This window comes from Bidens hawaiensis, unplaced genomic scaffold (assembly GCF_021521415.1).
Source record: "Bidens hawaiensis isolate Kalapana, Puna unplaced genomic scaffold, B.hawaiensis_p1.1 tig00020636_1, whole genome shotgun sequence".
NCBI classification, from domain to species: Eukaryota; Viridiplantae; Streptophyta; class Magnoliopsida; order Asterales; family Asteraceae; genus Bidens; species Bidens hawaiensis.
In genome coordinates, this window is record NW_027493154.1 from 5,235 (window position 1) to 22,716 (window position 17,482).

Sequence of the window (17,482 nt, forward strand, 5' to 3'; positions counted from 1 at the left end):
ATGCTTAGGTAAAACTTAAAAAAGAGATTTTAATTCAGATACCGCTAAAAACCAATTTTTTTTATTCGGTTTTCAGTTTTCGGGTTTTCTGCTTTAACATATGCTTAGGTAATATAGAGAGAGAAAGGGCATTCATATTAACATAATCGACTTTATACTCATTTAGAAAATGACCAACACAACCTTCAATGATAAACGTGTGACTCATGCTAAATCAAAATGCCAGACACCTTTTAACACTTAAGAGAAGCCATTTAATTTACCATCTCTATCCAAAAGAAACAAATGGTAAGAGCCTTACAGTTTGTTCATAGGTTTGGTTTCATAAGCTACATAAATATACCTTTCATCAAAATACTAACACGATGCAACAAAAATGAAAACAAACCAGCAACCAATATATTCATTACACAATCATCACGTGATAAACCAACATATGATCGTATCGTTTACCGCTTAGCCTTCACAACTTGTATGTATCAACGTCTGATTACTCCATTTCCGTCATTAGATTATATTCACAAAACCAAATTTGAAAAAAATATCTTCAACATTAATTCAAGACATAAGTTCACCGAAGATCAACAACATCAAAGTTCAAAGTCTCGTTCATATAAACGTGAGAACAATGTTCATATATCGGGCTACCGTCATCTGGTTCCTCGTGAGGATGAAAGCCTCGTTGATCACACTTCCGAATTAGATTCACTCCAGCTGGATCCGAAAGGTGAAATATACCATGTGGGCTACGCACATGAAGTTTATATAAAGTAAGTACACAGAAACACAAACATATAATTAATGTGTAATCACATAATTTATGGCGGATTGTAGCCTCACGGTCATGATTTTAGTTAAAACCTTTAGTAACGGTTTTTGATTGAATTAAAGAAGCGAAAATTTCAGCAATTAAAACTTATAAGGAGTGACTCTTGAACTGTAAAGCAAAGTCAAATTATGTGTATGTAAAGGCCAAAAGAAAATATACAGGTCAAAACTTAAGTCAAACTTAAAAAAAATTTACAACTCAAACTTAAAAGTCCAACCTTAAATAATTAAAGGTCAAAATAAAAATATAAAGAGTTACAATGCTAAAAGCACAGTTCAATTCGATTAATCCGATCAGCTTTGAGTATTAACCATAAAGGAAACAGTTCACTGTGGTTTAAAAATTCCTATACCGACCAACCAAAAAACCAGTTTGCGAGGTTTCACGGTTTCAAAGGAAGCCATGAACACCCTAAGGGATTTGGTGGGTGGGATAACAAGTCAAAACGGATACCACAATCCCCGAGAACAATGTACTCTGTTTCCTGATCACATATTTCCCGGCTAACCATTCTCGGGCTAATATTAGACGATTTGACTGATTTACCCTTATTAAAAAACCAGATGCAACATTTATAACCTTTGCGTGGAGATAGGTTTATAAAGTTGCATGAACAAATCAACACCAAACTCTACCAATTTATACCGCAAATAGTGATTCAAATTTTAACACTATATATCATTGCATGAAATCAAGTAGTTGATAGAAGCATACCTGGATTCATCAGTAGGGGCCATCACAATTGCAATTGCTTCTGGAAGCATAATCTGAAATATAAAGTACAAAATAGATTCCTCAGCAAAAATAGGCAGAGAACAAATGATTTAAGGGGTTTTATGCATTACTGTCACCACTTTTAAAGTTAAATGCTTCCTTTTCAGTCATTTCTCATTTTGTACTACATGTTTAATACTTTAATTAACATTCTCGAGCTGGCCCGGAACAATTATTTGTCTGTGGTATATGATAATAAGTTTCAAATGTTATTCAAAATTTAATAGCATTTTAGAAATAACATAATGATTTAGGAGATTTTATGCACTACCGGGCACGACTTTTTAAGTTAAATGCTTACATTTCATTCACGTTTGTGTTCTGTATTACACGTTTAATAGCATGGGCTGGCCCAAGAACAATTTTTGCCCATATTATAAACACTTTCGATAAATAATTAGTGTGTCAAATGTAATTAACTAATTACAAAAATGAAAGTGTGTTGTTCAATACAGAAACAATATATAGTATTTTCAATTTGTACCTGATACGAGTAATGTGTATGCAGATCAACTGATGACATGAAACAGGTTTGCGTTGGATGAGTCTGGAAAATTTGGCATTGTAAGACATCAGAAAATTTAATATTATTAATTAAAAGATATATATGTGGGTACTTACGTGAATCCATCCTAGAGGGAAAAGAGAACGCTTATCTTGAACCTCAAATATATCTTCTTCATTTAACGTTTGACACTAAAGAAATAAACACAGCACATCAGAACAGATTATGCATCAAAATAGCTTAATACAATCTTGGTTTTAAAAGGAAACGCCTCATGTATTTTTGGGTCAAAATTGACCAAAATGGGTTTATAGGAGATTGGTGTGTAAAAACAACCAAAGGGAATAAAAAAATATGAAAGGTTTACTTGATAAAAGGGTTGACGTGTAAAATAGATGAGAGACGCAGCTTCAATTGTAAATAAACTAGAAAGCTTATGTGGTTGGACATAAAGCAACACGTTGAGTAAGTGATGTGCGTGCCTCGCGCCCAGAGATGTAAATGAGTCAAGCCAAGCCTGAGCTTGATTGCGCTCAAGCTCGCCTCGTTTAACTTATGAGAGCTCGAGCCCTGGCTCATTCCTAGCTCTATTCTAAAGCAAGAGTTGGCTCGTGATTATTATCCAAGCTCGAGCTTAGCTTGGACTCGGCTCGTTTATTTATATATTTTTTAAATTATTTATAAATACTTATAATTATAAATTTTTTATAACATAATACAACTCATTTTAGTTATCTTTATCATATTTTATAATACTAATAAGAAGTATGCAACTATATATAATGTATTTAACTATGCAGTTAATGCCAAAAAATAGCGGATATCGGTCAATGACCGATATCGCGGTGGGATAGCGGTGTGTGTGTGTGTGTGTAACACCAAAAGTTATCTAATATTAATACTTAAGTCTTAATACCAAAATCATAAAAGTCAACAGTTCAAAACACAAAATAACAATTTGATGGTGAAATGAGCGTCAGAGGCTGGAGTGGCTGGAGATTGGAGAAGAAACAGGAAGTTGATTGTCGATGTTTAAAGCCGTTTAATAATAATCAGATATAGGGCTTAGGGTTAAATCAAATGGAATTGGGCCAAAAAAAGGTAAGGGTTTGGGCCAAAAAGTTTTAACAAATTTGGGTCACAAATATTTTACTAATAAACTCGTCGATTTAACCGATATATCGGTAGTCAAATAGCGGCAAAATAGCGGTAAATATCGCCGCAAATAGCGGAACCGCTATTTTGACCGCTATTTTACTGATGGGCCGCTAACCGCTATAGCACCGATATTGATAGCATAGGTATTTAAAATAATTACATAAACTATTGTCTCGTAAGCCTACTTAAGCTCCATAGGTGAAGCTTGGGATCGGGCTCGTTTGTTAATGAGCTTATTTAGGCTCGAACTTGATTCAAGATTTTAATGAGTCAGTCTCAAGTAGCTCACAAGCAGCTTGGCTCATTTCCACCCCTAATCGTGCCTCGACTTTTGGGACCTAAATGCCTCGCACGTTTTCAAATCTAGAATACCATATAGTTCTGAATTCTTACCGAATCAGAAGTTGACTCCTGCTTAGGAATAATAAGTGTGGTGATTTGAAAATTTCTGTTTTTCTACAATCAGACCGATAGCAATGTGTAAGATAACAAGATGTAAAAACCAAAGAAAAGGATCTTACTAATGGGAACAATTTAATCTTACCAAAGAACCAGCAAGAACACCACACGTCTCTAGATTTCTTTTAGTATTTGCATTTGCCAATCTCAAAAAATCTTGCATCATTTTTACCGGCTGCAAAATGTAAAGACAAATACAAAGTCAACTCCATGAAGAATAGATGGATTACTTCTCCGCAACAAAACTTACAATATGTAAATGGTGGTATGTGTTGGAAGTAGGTGAATCATCTTGAAATGAGTTGGCGGGTCCTGGTCTAGGGTCAGCAACTTGGGATGGAGATATGTGAGAATGTTCCTGTTGTAGTTGGGCAAGCACGGGAGGGGGAGAAGGTTGTCTGATGTTTCCAGAAAGAAAAAGATCTTCATCAAACTGGTCATCTTTAAGGCGGGCCCATCTACCATCATCTAAAGATAGCACTGATTCCATTGTAGATGTATCCAATCCAGTGTTGTTATCTTTGCTAGTAATGTCACTTTGCACACTCTGAATTAAGCTGAGCACAAGATAATATAGCATAAGCGGTCTCTTTTTATTTAACTGGACATGTTAAAAAATGATAAATGATTTGTTACATTTAATCAAACAATATATTGTCTTTACATCTGTTTCTAATGCTATACGTAAACACAGCGGTATAATTTTACCTGTCTATAGCACTAGGCATGTACACGAACCAAACATTCAGTGAAAAAATTTTGAACCGTTCGGTGGGAAGTTCGTTTATTTACTAAACGAACAAACATGAACAAAAATTTTGTTTGTTTAGTTAACCGAAGGAATATGAACAAATGTATTGTTTGTTCGTGAACATTCGCTTATTAATGTTCATTTATGTTTGTTAGTTTGGGACTTTGGGTTTGTTTACGTTCGTTAATAAATTCATTTGAAATTTTCTGGCCCATTACAACTTATTTTAGATTTAAAAACTTGTTAGGCATGACACATTGTTCTTCGCATTACTTTTAACTTGTTTTAGCTCAACTATGTTCGCTCATCTATGTTCAGTTCACAGCTATTAAAAGCCCTCAATTTTTGCACTTGCGGCCAGGCCCAAATTCCAGGCCAGGTCCAATATATGCGCTTCTAGTTCCTTGAAGCTGACGACACCTCTATTGGTATTGATGACGGATCAAAAACAATGATCATTTGAACCTTTGCTATTTATTTCTTTTTGAAATTTTGGTTTTCATGTTGGAACTGTTTGGAACTACTTTGAACATTTTGTTATTCAAATTTTAGTACATTTTAATCTTGACTCTTTTAGAACTTTTGGTACTAATTAGATGATATTAAATGTTATACAATACCTTTTGTTTATTGAATGAAGAATACTATTATTTTTCTAATACATAACAAATTTTAATTTTTTTAAGTGCGTTTTTTTTTCTTAGACCCTCACTTTTTTTATAGCCTTGCACGGCAAGACCTACGCTCCTAACGCCTTTGATAACTATAGTTCAATTACGTTCGTTCATTTTACATTCATGAACTGTTCGTTTATATTGTTAACACACGAACATAAATGAATACATACATGTTCATTTTCTTAACGAACGAACACGATTCACGAACAAGAAAACCCTGTTTGTTTGACTGTTCGTGTTCGATCATTTGTTTGGTTAAAGATAAACAAACGAACATGGGCATGCTCCTTTCGTGTTCGTTTGGTTTGTTTACAAGCCTAGTTACTACATAATACAAAAAGGTTTATCAATTATATTTTAAAAACTAAAACACTAAAAAGCAACAAAACATTAAAGAAATATCAAATAAATTGCGAATAAATAGTTTGTACTTGCTTTTGAAAAACAAAAATATAATTTAAATAACTTTTTGCAAAGTTTTAGAGGAAGGAACTGGTGTTACTAAGATGCTAACCAAACAGTGCCTACTAGATTCAAGCAAAATCTAAATAAGTACACTTTTGTAAAGATGGTAACCTTAAATTATCGTTTGAGTTCAAGTCTGCATATGCTGGATATTGCACCTGTGTTACACAACATTATTTAGTATTATAAAGTTTAGAATTTAAAGTGCAATATAACATAACAAGTTTTACCTTCATCTGTGTACTAGGGTTTGACCATTGACCGCGTAGGCCATTAGGACCTAGAAGAGAATGTTTCGATAAAGTTTCTTGTCTGGGAGTTGGTAATAGAGATCTGAAAGTCACATGAGTACACATACTTAAAAATCTGATAGTTTAAACTTTTGTGTAATTTGAACATAGAATATGAATGCTTAGTAATACACTCCCCTCTAAGCATACAGTTAGTAGTTTGAATAAACCAAATGAACATGAAAGTAACATGTTCATGTCTGTCTGTTAACATTAACCGAACAAACAAATGAACACGAATGATTAAACAAACAGGGTTTTCATGTTTGTATTTATTGTTTATATAAATGAACAATTTACTAACGTAGCCGGGCAAACATAACTGAACATAGATAAACAAACATAACTGAGCTAAAACTAGTTAAATAATGTGAACTTGTGAAGAGTAATGTGTTGTGCCTAAAAAGTTATTATAAAAAGGCAAGTTATAATGAGCCAAAAAATTAAAATGAATATATTAACGAACGTAAATTAACAAACATAAATGAACGAGTAGAGACTTGTTCGTCTCGGTTTATTACATAAACGAACTTCCCACCAAACAATTCACCAACTATGGAACTGTAGACTGAATGTTCAGTTCATTTACAGGCCTAACCACAGCCCTCTTTCAAAGATTATTGCAAGAAGAGGAGGAATAATGGCATTTGAAACCCGTTTAAATTAACAAACAAGTCCAGTCGGTTCCACTTTGCAACTTGTAACAAACATCAGCATAAGAAATGGATTAACTCTTAGATATAACACAAACACTCACAGCTTTTGGAACTGCATGTAAACTGAACTAGATTGTTGTTTTTGAGTAATCCCAGTTTTCTGGTTCCAAGAAGGCCGATTATCCATCTTTTTGTACTGAAACAACATACATAGACACATGAGAGATAATGCACTTAGAAAACCGACAAAAAGTCAACAAGCATTAATTGTAATTTATAAATTCCAGCAACTTATTGTCCATCGTTGATGAAAAAAGCAACACTCGTTATGTGAGTGAACAACTATTATTACCTGCTTGTTATCATGGTCAAAAGAAACTCTGTTATTCACAGCAGCTAACTGACCGTTTGGTTGATCTTTTTCACTTCTAGTATGAGCTTTGTTTAATCTATCCACTTGACGTGAAAATTCAGGTTTCAAAGACTCCAACTCATTTACCACCACGAGTAATTGCTGTATGAAATGGAAAAAAGTACACCCGAGTTTTAATAATAAAGTAACAACTGAACATAAAGTGTTTAAAAATAGGCAGAGATTATTAATAAACCAGATTCACCTTCTTGCAATATGCGCGTTCCTTAGAACATAAAAGGTTGTAGTCACGATGAAACTTGATTGTATCCAGTACCAAACTGAAAACTCAAAACAAAAGCAGCAGTTTTAACAAGAATAGGCAACAGTCTAAATGTTGAAATTGAAATATGGTGATGAGTTACCTTGAATATCTTAGAAGAATAACATACAAATCGATTATATTGTTTTCCTCTCGATATATATTTGCCTGTTGAATATGTTAGAAGGATAAGCTATAGATTTGAGTATGCAAATAAAAGCGATCTTTGATAGAAATTCAAAGCGGATGTAAGATGTTGAAATAGACAATTGAACCCTAAAGCAGCAGAATGAGAAATTGAAATTGATCCTAAAATATTAAATATAAACCCTAAAAAGCTAAAATGAATGAATTGCGATATGATATAGTAGAACCTGTTTGAGGAGATTATCTGCGATGCGGTAGTAATTACGAAGTGGAATTCGATCATCGACGTCGATCTTCCGAGTCATTGCGTTCACGTTCAGCGGAGGTCTCATGGCTACCACAGGATTCCGATGGAGAATTAATTACTGATTTGAGTTGGGATCAACTTAACAACGATGATGATGATGATGATGATGTTGTTGTTCTACAATATACAGACCAACCCTCCTTTACGCTGAGTTCCATTTATATTTAAGGAAAAGAAATCTCTAACACAAACAAAATAAATTGTTACTATTTTGGAAGAATTTGATTAATAGGATTTAAATCGATTTGTTCGATTTTCACCGAAACCGAATCGAATTGAATCCGGATCGATTACGGTTCGATTAGCCCCATTCTGAATTTGGTTAGGTTCGATTTTCGATTAGGGGTAAAAAAAACTCATAACCGAACAAATCAAATAAACCAATAACCGAATTGATGAACACCCCTAATAAGAATGGTGCGTTCTCTAGTTTCATTTAAGGAAAGAAAGGAAATAATGGGTTTTAAAGAGTAAATTGAATAGAAAGTGTTTTGTAACAACTCGGGTTTTCAAGCTAATGTTTTATATCCGTTACCCGACCTGCTTTTACGTTCGGGTTATTTTATCAAATAAAAATATCGAGCTAATTGATTGTTATTATATGATTTTTAATTATTTATATATTATATATTTAAAACTTTCACATTTTGGCATTTTTAACCCAAACTAAGACTATTATCTTAAAATGTTTCCATCCTCAATCTACAAGGATTAGAGTGCAAATTCATATTTATAATTCATACTAGACGGATGCCCACACGATGCAGCGAGAACACATACATTTGTAATCATGTTACAAGTTTATGGGTGTTCATTGTTCGATTTGAAACCGAAAAACATTCAAACCAGTCATTGGTTTGATTTCACCATTGATTTTTTCATTAACTTTTGGCTGGTCGTTTTCAAATTCCAAAGGTTCGTTTCGGTATTCGACGAAAAAACCGGTTACTAACTTTTTAACCCACGGTTCAATTTAAAAACCATCAAAACCAAACTGCAAACACCCATACGTAAAATGTTAGTTTTTTAAATGAAAACACCATAACAATATGATACTCAAATTAAAAAGAAAAACATGCTCGTTTATATGGTGTAATTTCTTTAAAAAAAATGTATTAGCGCATGAAAAAGTTATTAATGTTTAAAAATCACGAGGGAAGTGGAGTTAAAAATAAAAATAAAAATCACATAAGAGTGAAAGATCAATGATTATAATGGTAACTATTTTTAAAATTTACAAGAGTTAAGCAAAGTGAAGGGGTCAATGATGTAACTATTATTTAATAACCGTATTTGACTCTTTTAGTGGAAAAGTTTGCCCTTATCCTAGATGTATTAAAGTTGTATCATGTGTTGATTGATTTGTAAATCTCTTAAACCCAATGTGTCTTAATTTGGCCTCCTCTCATGCATTATATATAATATAGATATAGATAATCTGTAACCTGGATCCAAAAACCCAAACCCACTTATCCAACCTGTATCCAAACCCGTAACCTGTATACCCACATTGTTTCTTGATCCTTAATCTTCGTTCTAATCATGGAATTGACAATAGAAATCGTTTATGTTACCTAAACGCGCATCACCGACACGACTAGGTTGAGAAAAACGATCTAATTGATACGGATTTATATAATAAACAACCCCTCACATAACGATTATGAATATACGATCTGTGGACCATAATGATGCAATTGAAACCTGGTACATCCTCCTTTGGACATCGCAAACCAATCCCCTAAACTCAATTACATCAGCATAACCTGTTCTTGGTGTTCGTAGTAATCTTTGCGTTGTCGACCTTGTTTCGTCGTTTGCATCCAATTCGTCTTCGTTTAAGGTAATAAAGCTATGTATCATGTTCGTTGTACTCAGTATTACAATAACCCTATCGTTAATTGAATTATCACATAGCAGTTTAATTGATTTTCAATCATAGGGTTCTTCTAGAATTTGGGGGTTTTTCTGTATTGTTGTTATTAGCTAATTATTCTCAAACCTTAACCAACTGGACACACAAGCCCAGTGGCTGGTGTGCGTGCGCTTAACTCACTGAACCGGTCAGGGGCGCAGGTTCGAGCCCCTTGGACGCAGTTGTTTGTTTTTATTTTTTTTAGGGTTTAAAGGTTTATATAACAATGTTTTATCAACCGACATCTTGGAGTTTATGTTTTTGTCAGATCTCGTTAAAATCCTTCGTTTATGTATATATATATACACACACACGTATATATTTATATATATGTATATGTATGTATTATAAGTATATTTTAATAATAATAAATCATCGTTATTTTATTAAAGCCCGACACCATTATTGGTGTTTCTTGTCGTTGAACATCTTTATAAATTTGTTTATATTATTTTATATATAAAAATATTATATATATATATATATAGGGATGGGTTAATGTAAAAAGATGGGTGTGTCTAAAAAGTGTAGGAAGTAATATGGATGGTTAGATCTTGGTAGTCAATGGTCAAGATCTAAAGATGGATCCAGATGAGGAGTGTTTTAATTTTAAGTGTTATTTTGATGTGTTAAAGGGTAGTTTGGTCATCGTGCGTATAATATCTTTCTGGATTGTCAACTGCATATCTTTAGAAGTTCCTATTTTTAAGCATTTATTCTCTCTCACTCTTCCAAAAATTTAAGTATATAATATATTTTGATTTTATATTTCAATCTTCTCATTAAAAGTTAGCCTTTTACTTTATTCTCTATCAGTCTTCCATAAATTTACAAATATATTTTGATTTTATATTTCAATCTTCTCATTAAAAGTTAGCCTTTTACTTTATTCTCTATCAGTCTTCCAGAAATTTACAATCGTCCAACGTGTTCTCTCTTCAACGTCTTCTGTCTTTCAAAGTTCGCCGTTTACGAAGATCAATCGGTGAGTTATATTTAGTTACAGAGCAAGTAATTAATTAATAGAATCTCGGGGTTGACTTTGATGTGTTCTTCAATCGGCAAGTAATTAATTAATTGCATCTCGGGGTTGACTTTGATGTGTTCTTCAATCGGTTGTGTAGGATAAGTCTAATGGAGAAGAAGTCACCATTGAGTGTGCGTGCCGGAATCTCAAAACCATTAGGTGTGTCTATCTTTGATTTGTATTGATGATGTGTATTGCTTTTGGATTGTGTGTTTTTAGTTGGTTGCGAAAACCCCCAAATCTTAGGGTTTTGTTTTACTTTTTTTTTGTGTCATGGTTTGTAGGCAGTGTGTGTTAATCTGGTAATTGTGATTTTGTGTTGGTGTGTTCAATTGTGATTTGGGGTGTTGTGTGTTGTTTGTTACTGCCAAGGTTGTATTGACCTGGTGGTTTTTTTTATTTTTTTTTGTGGAACGGGTTGTGTGTTGGTGGTGTTGTGGTATAAGGGTAATGTCTGGTGGTTTTGTGTGTATTTTGTGTTAATATTAATCTGGGGTGTTGTGTGTTTTGTGTTACTTTTAATGTTGTATGCTAACTGGTGTGTTTTCTTTTTGTTGTTGAATGAGTGGGGTGTTGTGTGTTTTTTGTATATGTTAATGTTGTATGCAAACTGGTGTTTTATGTTTTTTTTGTTTGTTGTTGAGTGGGTGGTGTGTTGTTGGTCTTGTGTTATAAGGGTAATATCTGGTGTTGTTTGCCATTAAAATTATTGTGGTGTGTTGTTTGTCAGTTCGGAGAAGCCCACGAATATTATACAATACTACTTTTAGAAGTGGTGGTGATGAGGTAAAGAAAGCGATAAACTTCAAAGGTAAAAAGTTTTCCATGTGTGTTTTAGGGAAACAAAAGGCGGAGCTACACGATCTTCGAAGGAAATATGTTGGGAAGATTTTGCTGAGCAAAATCAACTTGACAAAGGAGGAGATGGTGCACGGTATGATGGACTACGAGAGTTTGTCGGCTGATGAGAAGATGGAACTGGAAAACACATCGCATGCAAGAATCATTGAGCGCTTGAAGCTATGTTGATATTTTAGTCCAACTTTTTTGTTTGTGTGGATTTGAATGTTAGACTTTTGGTTTTATGTTTTGAATTTAAAAGGTTTTGACAAAACCTTAACTTGTTTTCTGTTTTTGAAAACCCGGACTTGTTTTGGATTTTAATGTTTTGGATTGTAACTATTTTGAATATGTGGTGTTGATTTAATTAATGATCAGTGTGTAGTAGTATATGTTGTTTGCATAAGTATACGGATTACGCAAATCCGTGTAGTAGCTAATGTTGAGTTTGTCGAGGATTATAACACTTGAATATGTATAATTAGACACACTCAGTGTATATGAAATTAAGTGTAATATTAAGAAAGAAAAGTTTCTGAAGGTAATGAATAATAATGTGGATGTGATAACTAGTTAAAATATTAATATGATAGGAATAAGCATGTCAACCTTATATGCGAAATATGTATAAATAAACACAGTATAGAACACATAACACATCATGATTTGAGGAACAAAAAGACCAGACAAATATGAATAAATAAACACACCGAAAAATATTGGAGATTAATAATGAGATATTGATAATGAATATACATGATCATGATCGTGCATGATAATATCATTAGGTTGTTAATTTTTATTAAATGTGAAACTAAATTTCGATTAATAAGGAACATTTTCTGGATGTATAATAAATTTTATTAATTATATATTTACATACCATTACAAGAAAATAAACTAAGATTACAATCTTACCCTTATTTAATGATTTTAATCTAATGGTAGAAAACTCTTCCTACACTTTTTAGGAAAACATTACTTTTTATTTTAACCTTTCTCTATATATCTATCTATCTATAATAATATATAAACGAAGACATAAAAATCCTACGTGTCGCGATGTGGTCGCTTCCCCTTTTTTTGGAGTCACCAGATTCGCTTGATTTTTAAATGGAGGCTTCTCATGCATTTGACCCGAATTCACGGGTATGGGTCTTACCAAACCCAGATATTCCTTAAACGGGTTATAACATCTCATTAAATTAAAAATTATTTTCACCAAATTATTGATGTAAAAATCCTATAAAATAGGATATAATAAAAATTAATATATTATTTATTTTAAAAAAGATATATATATTATTTAAATTAAAAAACCAATTTGATAGTAAAAAATAAACGGGTCTTGGGTCTCATCAAACCATAAGTATATTATTAACTTTCATAAATATATTATTTATAATTAAAAAACCAACTTTATAGTAAAAAAAATAAAATGGTCTTGGGTCTCATCAAAACCATATAGCTTTTAAACCGGATTATAACATCTCATTTATTTGTGAAACAATTTATCATCAAACCATAAGTATATATTAGAACAAACAATATAAACAACCCCCGTAATACGGACGAAACATAAAAATCTTACGTGTCGCGATATAGTCGCTTCCCCTTTTTTTGGAGTCACCAGATTTGCTTAATTTTTAAATGGAGGCTTCTCATGCATTTGACCCGAATTCACGGGTATGGGTCTTACCAAACCCAGATATTTTTTAAACGGGTTATAACATCTCATTAAATTAAAAATTATTCTTACCAAATTATTGATGTAAAAATCCTATAAAATAGGATATACTAAAATTATTATATGTTTTTTTTAAATATTATTTATAATTAAGAAACAATTTTATAGTAAAAAAAATAAGCGGGTCTTGGGTCTTACCAAACACACATAACTTTTAAACCATGCTATAACATCTTAGTTATTTGTTAAACCTTTTTATCATCAAACTTTAAGTATATTATAAATTTCATTACAATAAATAAAATTAAACCCAAAAAGTATATAAATATTAAAAACAAGTAATGTAAAACAACCCCCGTAATACAAGGGATAAAAACTAGTAATATATAAACGAAAACATAAAAATCCTACGTGTCACGATGTGGTTGCTCCCCCTTTTTTTGGAGTCACCAGATTTGCTTGATTTTTAAATGGAAGTTTCTTATGCATTGACCCGAATTCATGGGTATGGGTCTTACCAAACCCAGATATTCCTTAAACGGGTTATAATATCTTATTAAATTAAAAATTATTCTCACCAAATTATTGATGTAAAAAACCTATATAATAGGATATACTAAAAATTAATATCTTATTTATTTTAAAAAGATATATATTATTTAAATTAAAAAACCAATTTTATAGTAAAAACAAATAAAGGGGTCTTGGGTCTCATCAAACCATAAGTATATTATTAACTTTCATAAATATTATTTATAAATAAAAAACCAATTATATAGTAAAAAAATAAATGGGTCTTGGGTCTCATCAAAACCATATAGCTTTTAAACTGAGTTATAACATCTCATTTATTTGTGAAACAATTTATCATCAAACCATAAGTATATTATTAACTTTCATAAAATAAAAAAAAATATAAATTCAAAAAATAAATGAATGTTAGAACAAAGAATATAAAACAACCCCCGTAATACGAGGGATAAAAACTAGTGTGTGTGTGTGTGTGTGTATATATATATATATATAAACGAAAACATAAAAGTCATACGTGTCGTGATGTGGTCGCTCCCCCTTTTTGGAGTCATCAGATTAGTTTGATTTTTAAATAGAGGTTTCTCATGCATTTGGCCCGAATTCACGGGTATGGTCTTACCAAACCCAAATATTCCTTAAACGGGTTATAGCATCTCATTAGATTAAAATTTATTCTCACCAAATTATTGATGTGAAAATCCTATAAAATAGGATATACTAAAAATTATTCTATGATTTTTTTTAAAAGATATTATTTATAATTAAGACACAATTTATTGTAAAACAAATAAGCGGGTCTTGGGTCTCACCAAATCAAGATAACTTTTAAACTGGGTTATAACACATCTTCGTTATTTGTGAAACCCTTTTATCATCAAACTCTAACTGTATTATAAATTTCCTTACAATAAATAAAATTAAACTCCAAAAAATATATAAATATTAAAAACGAATAAAGTAAAACAGCAATATATATATATATATATATATATATAAACAAAACCATAAAAATCCTATGTGTCGCGATTGTGACAACTGCCCAATCCGACCCGACCCAGGTACCCGTTTTCGAATCCGATTCTTTTTATGATTTAAAATTTGATTATTAATCTTTGTAAATTTAACATTAAATAAATCATATATATATAAATATTTTTATATTACTTAATAATTTCTTTTCCGCCGACCCGTCCCTTTCTTCATTCTCTCCGCCGTCCCGCCTCCCTTTTCCTCTCTTGTCGCTGTCCCGCCTCCCTTTTTCTCTCTTGTCGCCGTCCCGCCCCTCTGCTTAACCCTTAAGCCTAGAACCCCTTTTTCTCTTAACCCTTTTGCTTGTCCTTTGGTTCTTCCCGCCTAAGGATGTCTGCGCAGCTCCACGCGCCAGACTCCTTACAAGGAAGCCTGCGCGAAGACCAACTGTTCCTGCGATACGCGAGGCGAACTGTTCCCGCAGCGCGCTAAGAATGGTAGTTCTTCCCGCGGCACGCGAAGGATTATAGTTCTTCCCGCGGCGCGCTAAGAATTGTTCTCTGTCTGCCTTCGCCCTCGCGCGCGCTCGAGTCTTCTCGCGCTAGACCTTAAGTCTTTTCTTCAGTTTATGTCAGCCTGTATGCTTTTGATATATCTTATCTTTTGTATGAGCACTGTAGGTCAGTTCCGACATCTGTCCGAAAAGCCACTTTCGGCGCAGCATGCGCACCAATCCTATTGGTTGACAGAAAAAGTGACTGACATAATCTTTTGAAATCTTCTTTTGCATGTCTTGAACAGTGCTTTATCTGACACCTCCCATGCTTTGATCTGTAACCTGTCAGCTTTTCCCCATCCCCTGCAGCTGCCGGCATATCTTTTGATATCTTTTGCTTTTGTTTTCTTGTGCTTTTTAATATCTTTTGCTTGATTTGATAAGATCTTTTCCCCTTTTCAAGGGATTGTGTTCCCTTGGGTTTTCCCTATAAATAAAGCTAATTTATTGTTTATTAACACTACACACACTACACTTAAACACTCCCCAAATCTCTCTCCCTTTGCTCTCTGCCATAGTTCCTCAGCAGCACCACTCCTCTCTTTGCCTCCGTCTTCTCTTCTGTTCTGCCCAGAATCTCGGTAAATATAAATATATATATTTTGTTTTAATTTGTTTAACTAACAAAAATCGATACTTACTGCATATATTCAAGACATAAAAACCAATCGTTAAACCAATAACCTTTTATTTATAGGTTAACTTGTGCTTGTTTAAAAATTGGATTCTTGCATTATCTTTCAACGCACCGTTTACAAGTGAGTAATCTCGTACTTAATCCCCTTTTATTTTTAACGTTTTGGGATGTTCATGTGTTCGTACAACTTGAGTCTTAAACTTGTTTATGAAATTTATGTGCGCAAAACCTCATGTGTTATGGACGTTTACTTGGCTGTTTATTTGTATGTGTGAATCATTAACCGCTTTGTTCGGCCTATTCCGAAGTTTTCATGGATCCATTAGATGAACACGGGAGACCTATCGTTTACGGTTTTCTTGTTTTGTTTACACATGCACGTATGATTATTTGTTTTTGTGCTCGATTGGGAGCACGGATTGAACTATGAGCTATGATCTATTTAGGCTTGATCACAATCTGATTACACCCTATGTTAAACCCCAGTTAAGCACATGTTGCGCGCAGTGTTTGTTATTATCTATTTATATCTATTAAACTTGATTTCTCACCGACACGCAAGTGTTGACGTTTTATTTTAACACATGTTCAGGTTTGCTGTAGCTGCTTTTGGGAATCTCAAGGACACGTAGGATGTTTTCTTTTTCTTTGGACCTAGATTAAAATGTAACAAGACAAATTATGTTATTTGAATATTTTGAGTTATGATATGATTTATGTTACTTTACGATTTGTGTTCTGCGCGTGCGCAATGAAAATGTATTTATTAAATATTGACACCCAAATAGTGTCACGAGTAATGAAACAATACGTGGCGCCCCGATGTATAATCCGCCATCGGTCGGGGTGTTACAGCGATTTGGTCGCTCCCCCTTTTTTTGGAGTCACCAGATGTAAGGCCCCGTTACCGGTGCCCTACATTTGGTGTTGGATTTACTCATAAACGCAGTTCTAAATATCATAGTTAATTAAAACTTTCGCGGAATAATATAAAACATCAACCATTCGTTACAAATATCCATAATTTGTCTTTTAAAACATAACATAAAATATAACATTCAAAACATCATGACGATCTTCAGTCAGCCTCTTCAATCCTGCCATGTGTCCATCTCAAACCAGCTGTCTCAATCTGTTAACCTGCATGCATACTAAAAGTCAGCTACGCTGAATGAGTTCTAGTTAATCACATAACTTAATTTGCACACACATATACGTGCCGGAAGGTACGCATTACATACATAACTTGTACTTCATTCGTCCATACACATTTATAGCTAACCTTACATTATAAAGGGTATACCACCCTACATAACTCGGATATTATTAGGGTCCGGTACCCTCCATCCTCGGATATTATTAGGGTCCGGTCTCCCGTCATCCTCGGATATTATTAGGGTCCGGTCTCCCTTCATCCTCGGATATTATTAGGGTCCGGTCACCCTTTCTTCCATACCTTCATACCATACCTTTCTATATACATAATTGTAAGTTTCATACATACATTCATCATTCATTCTTCACATACAACAATTTTATCATTAAACCTTTACATCATTCAAAATATCCGAAGATCGTTCATGTACCGACAAGCAGGCAATCATACCTTTCATGTCACACCCCGA

General features: G+C 33.2%; 1 protein-coding gene across 1 annotated transcript; it reads right to left on the minus strand.

The window, feature by feature from the left end:
* Window positions 1–359: 359 nt before the first annotated feature.
* On the minus strand, window positions 360–7,735 carry LOC143561206 (AMSH-like ubiquitin thioesterase 3). Its single transcript, XM_077049334.1, has 14 exons — window positions 7,613–7,735; window positions 7,342–7,406; window positions 7,182–7,257; window positions 6,917–7,078; window positions 6,666–6,760; window positions 5,849–5,951; window positions 5,730–5,776; window positions 3,976–4,282; window positions 3,811–3,900; window positions 3,660–3,722; window positions 2,225–2,299; window positions 2,088–2,150; window positions 1,544–1,596; window positions 360–746 (listed from the first exon to the last, which is right to left on the minus strand). Exons 1-14 carry the CDS (start codon window positions 7,715–7,717, stop codon window positions 572–574), a joined length of 1,479 nt encoding a protein of 492 aa, XP_076905449.1. The 5' UTR covers window positions 7,718–7,735; the 3' UTR covers window positions 360–571.
* Between the last annotated feature and the right edge of the window lie 9,747 nt (window positions 7,736–17,482).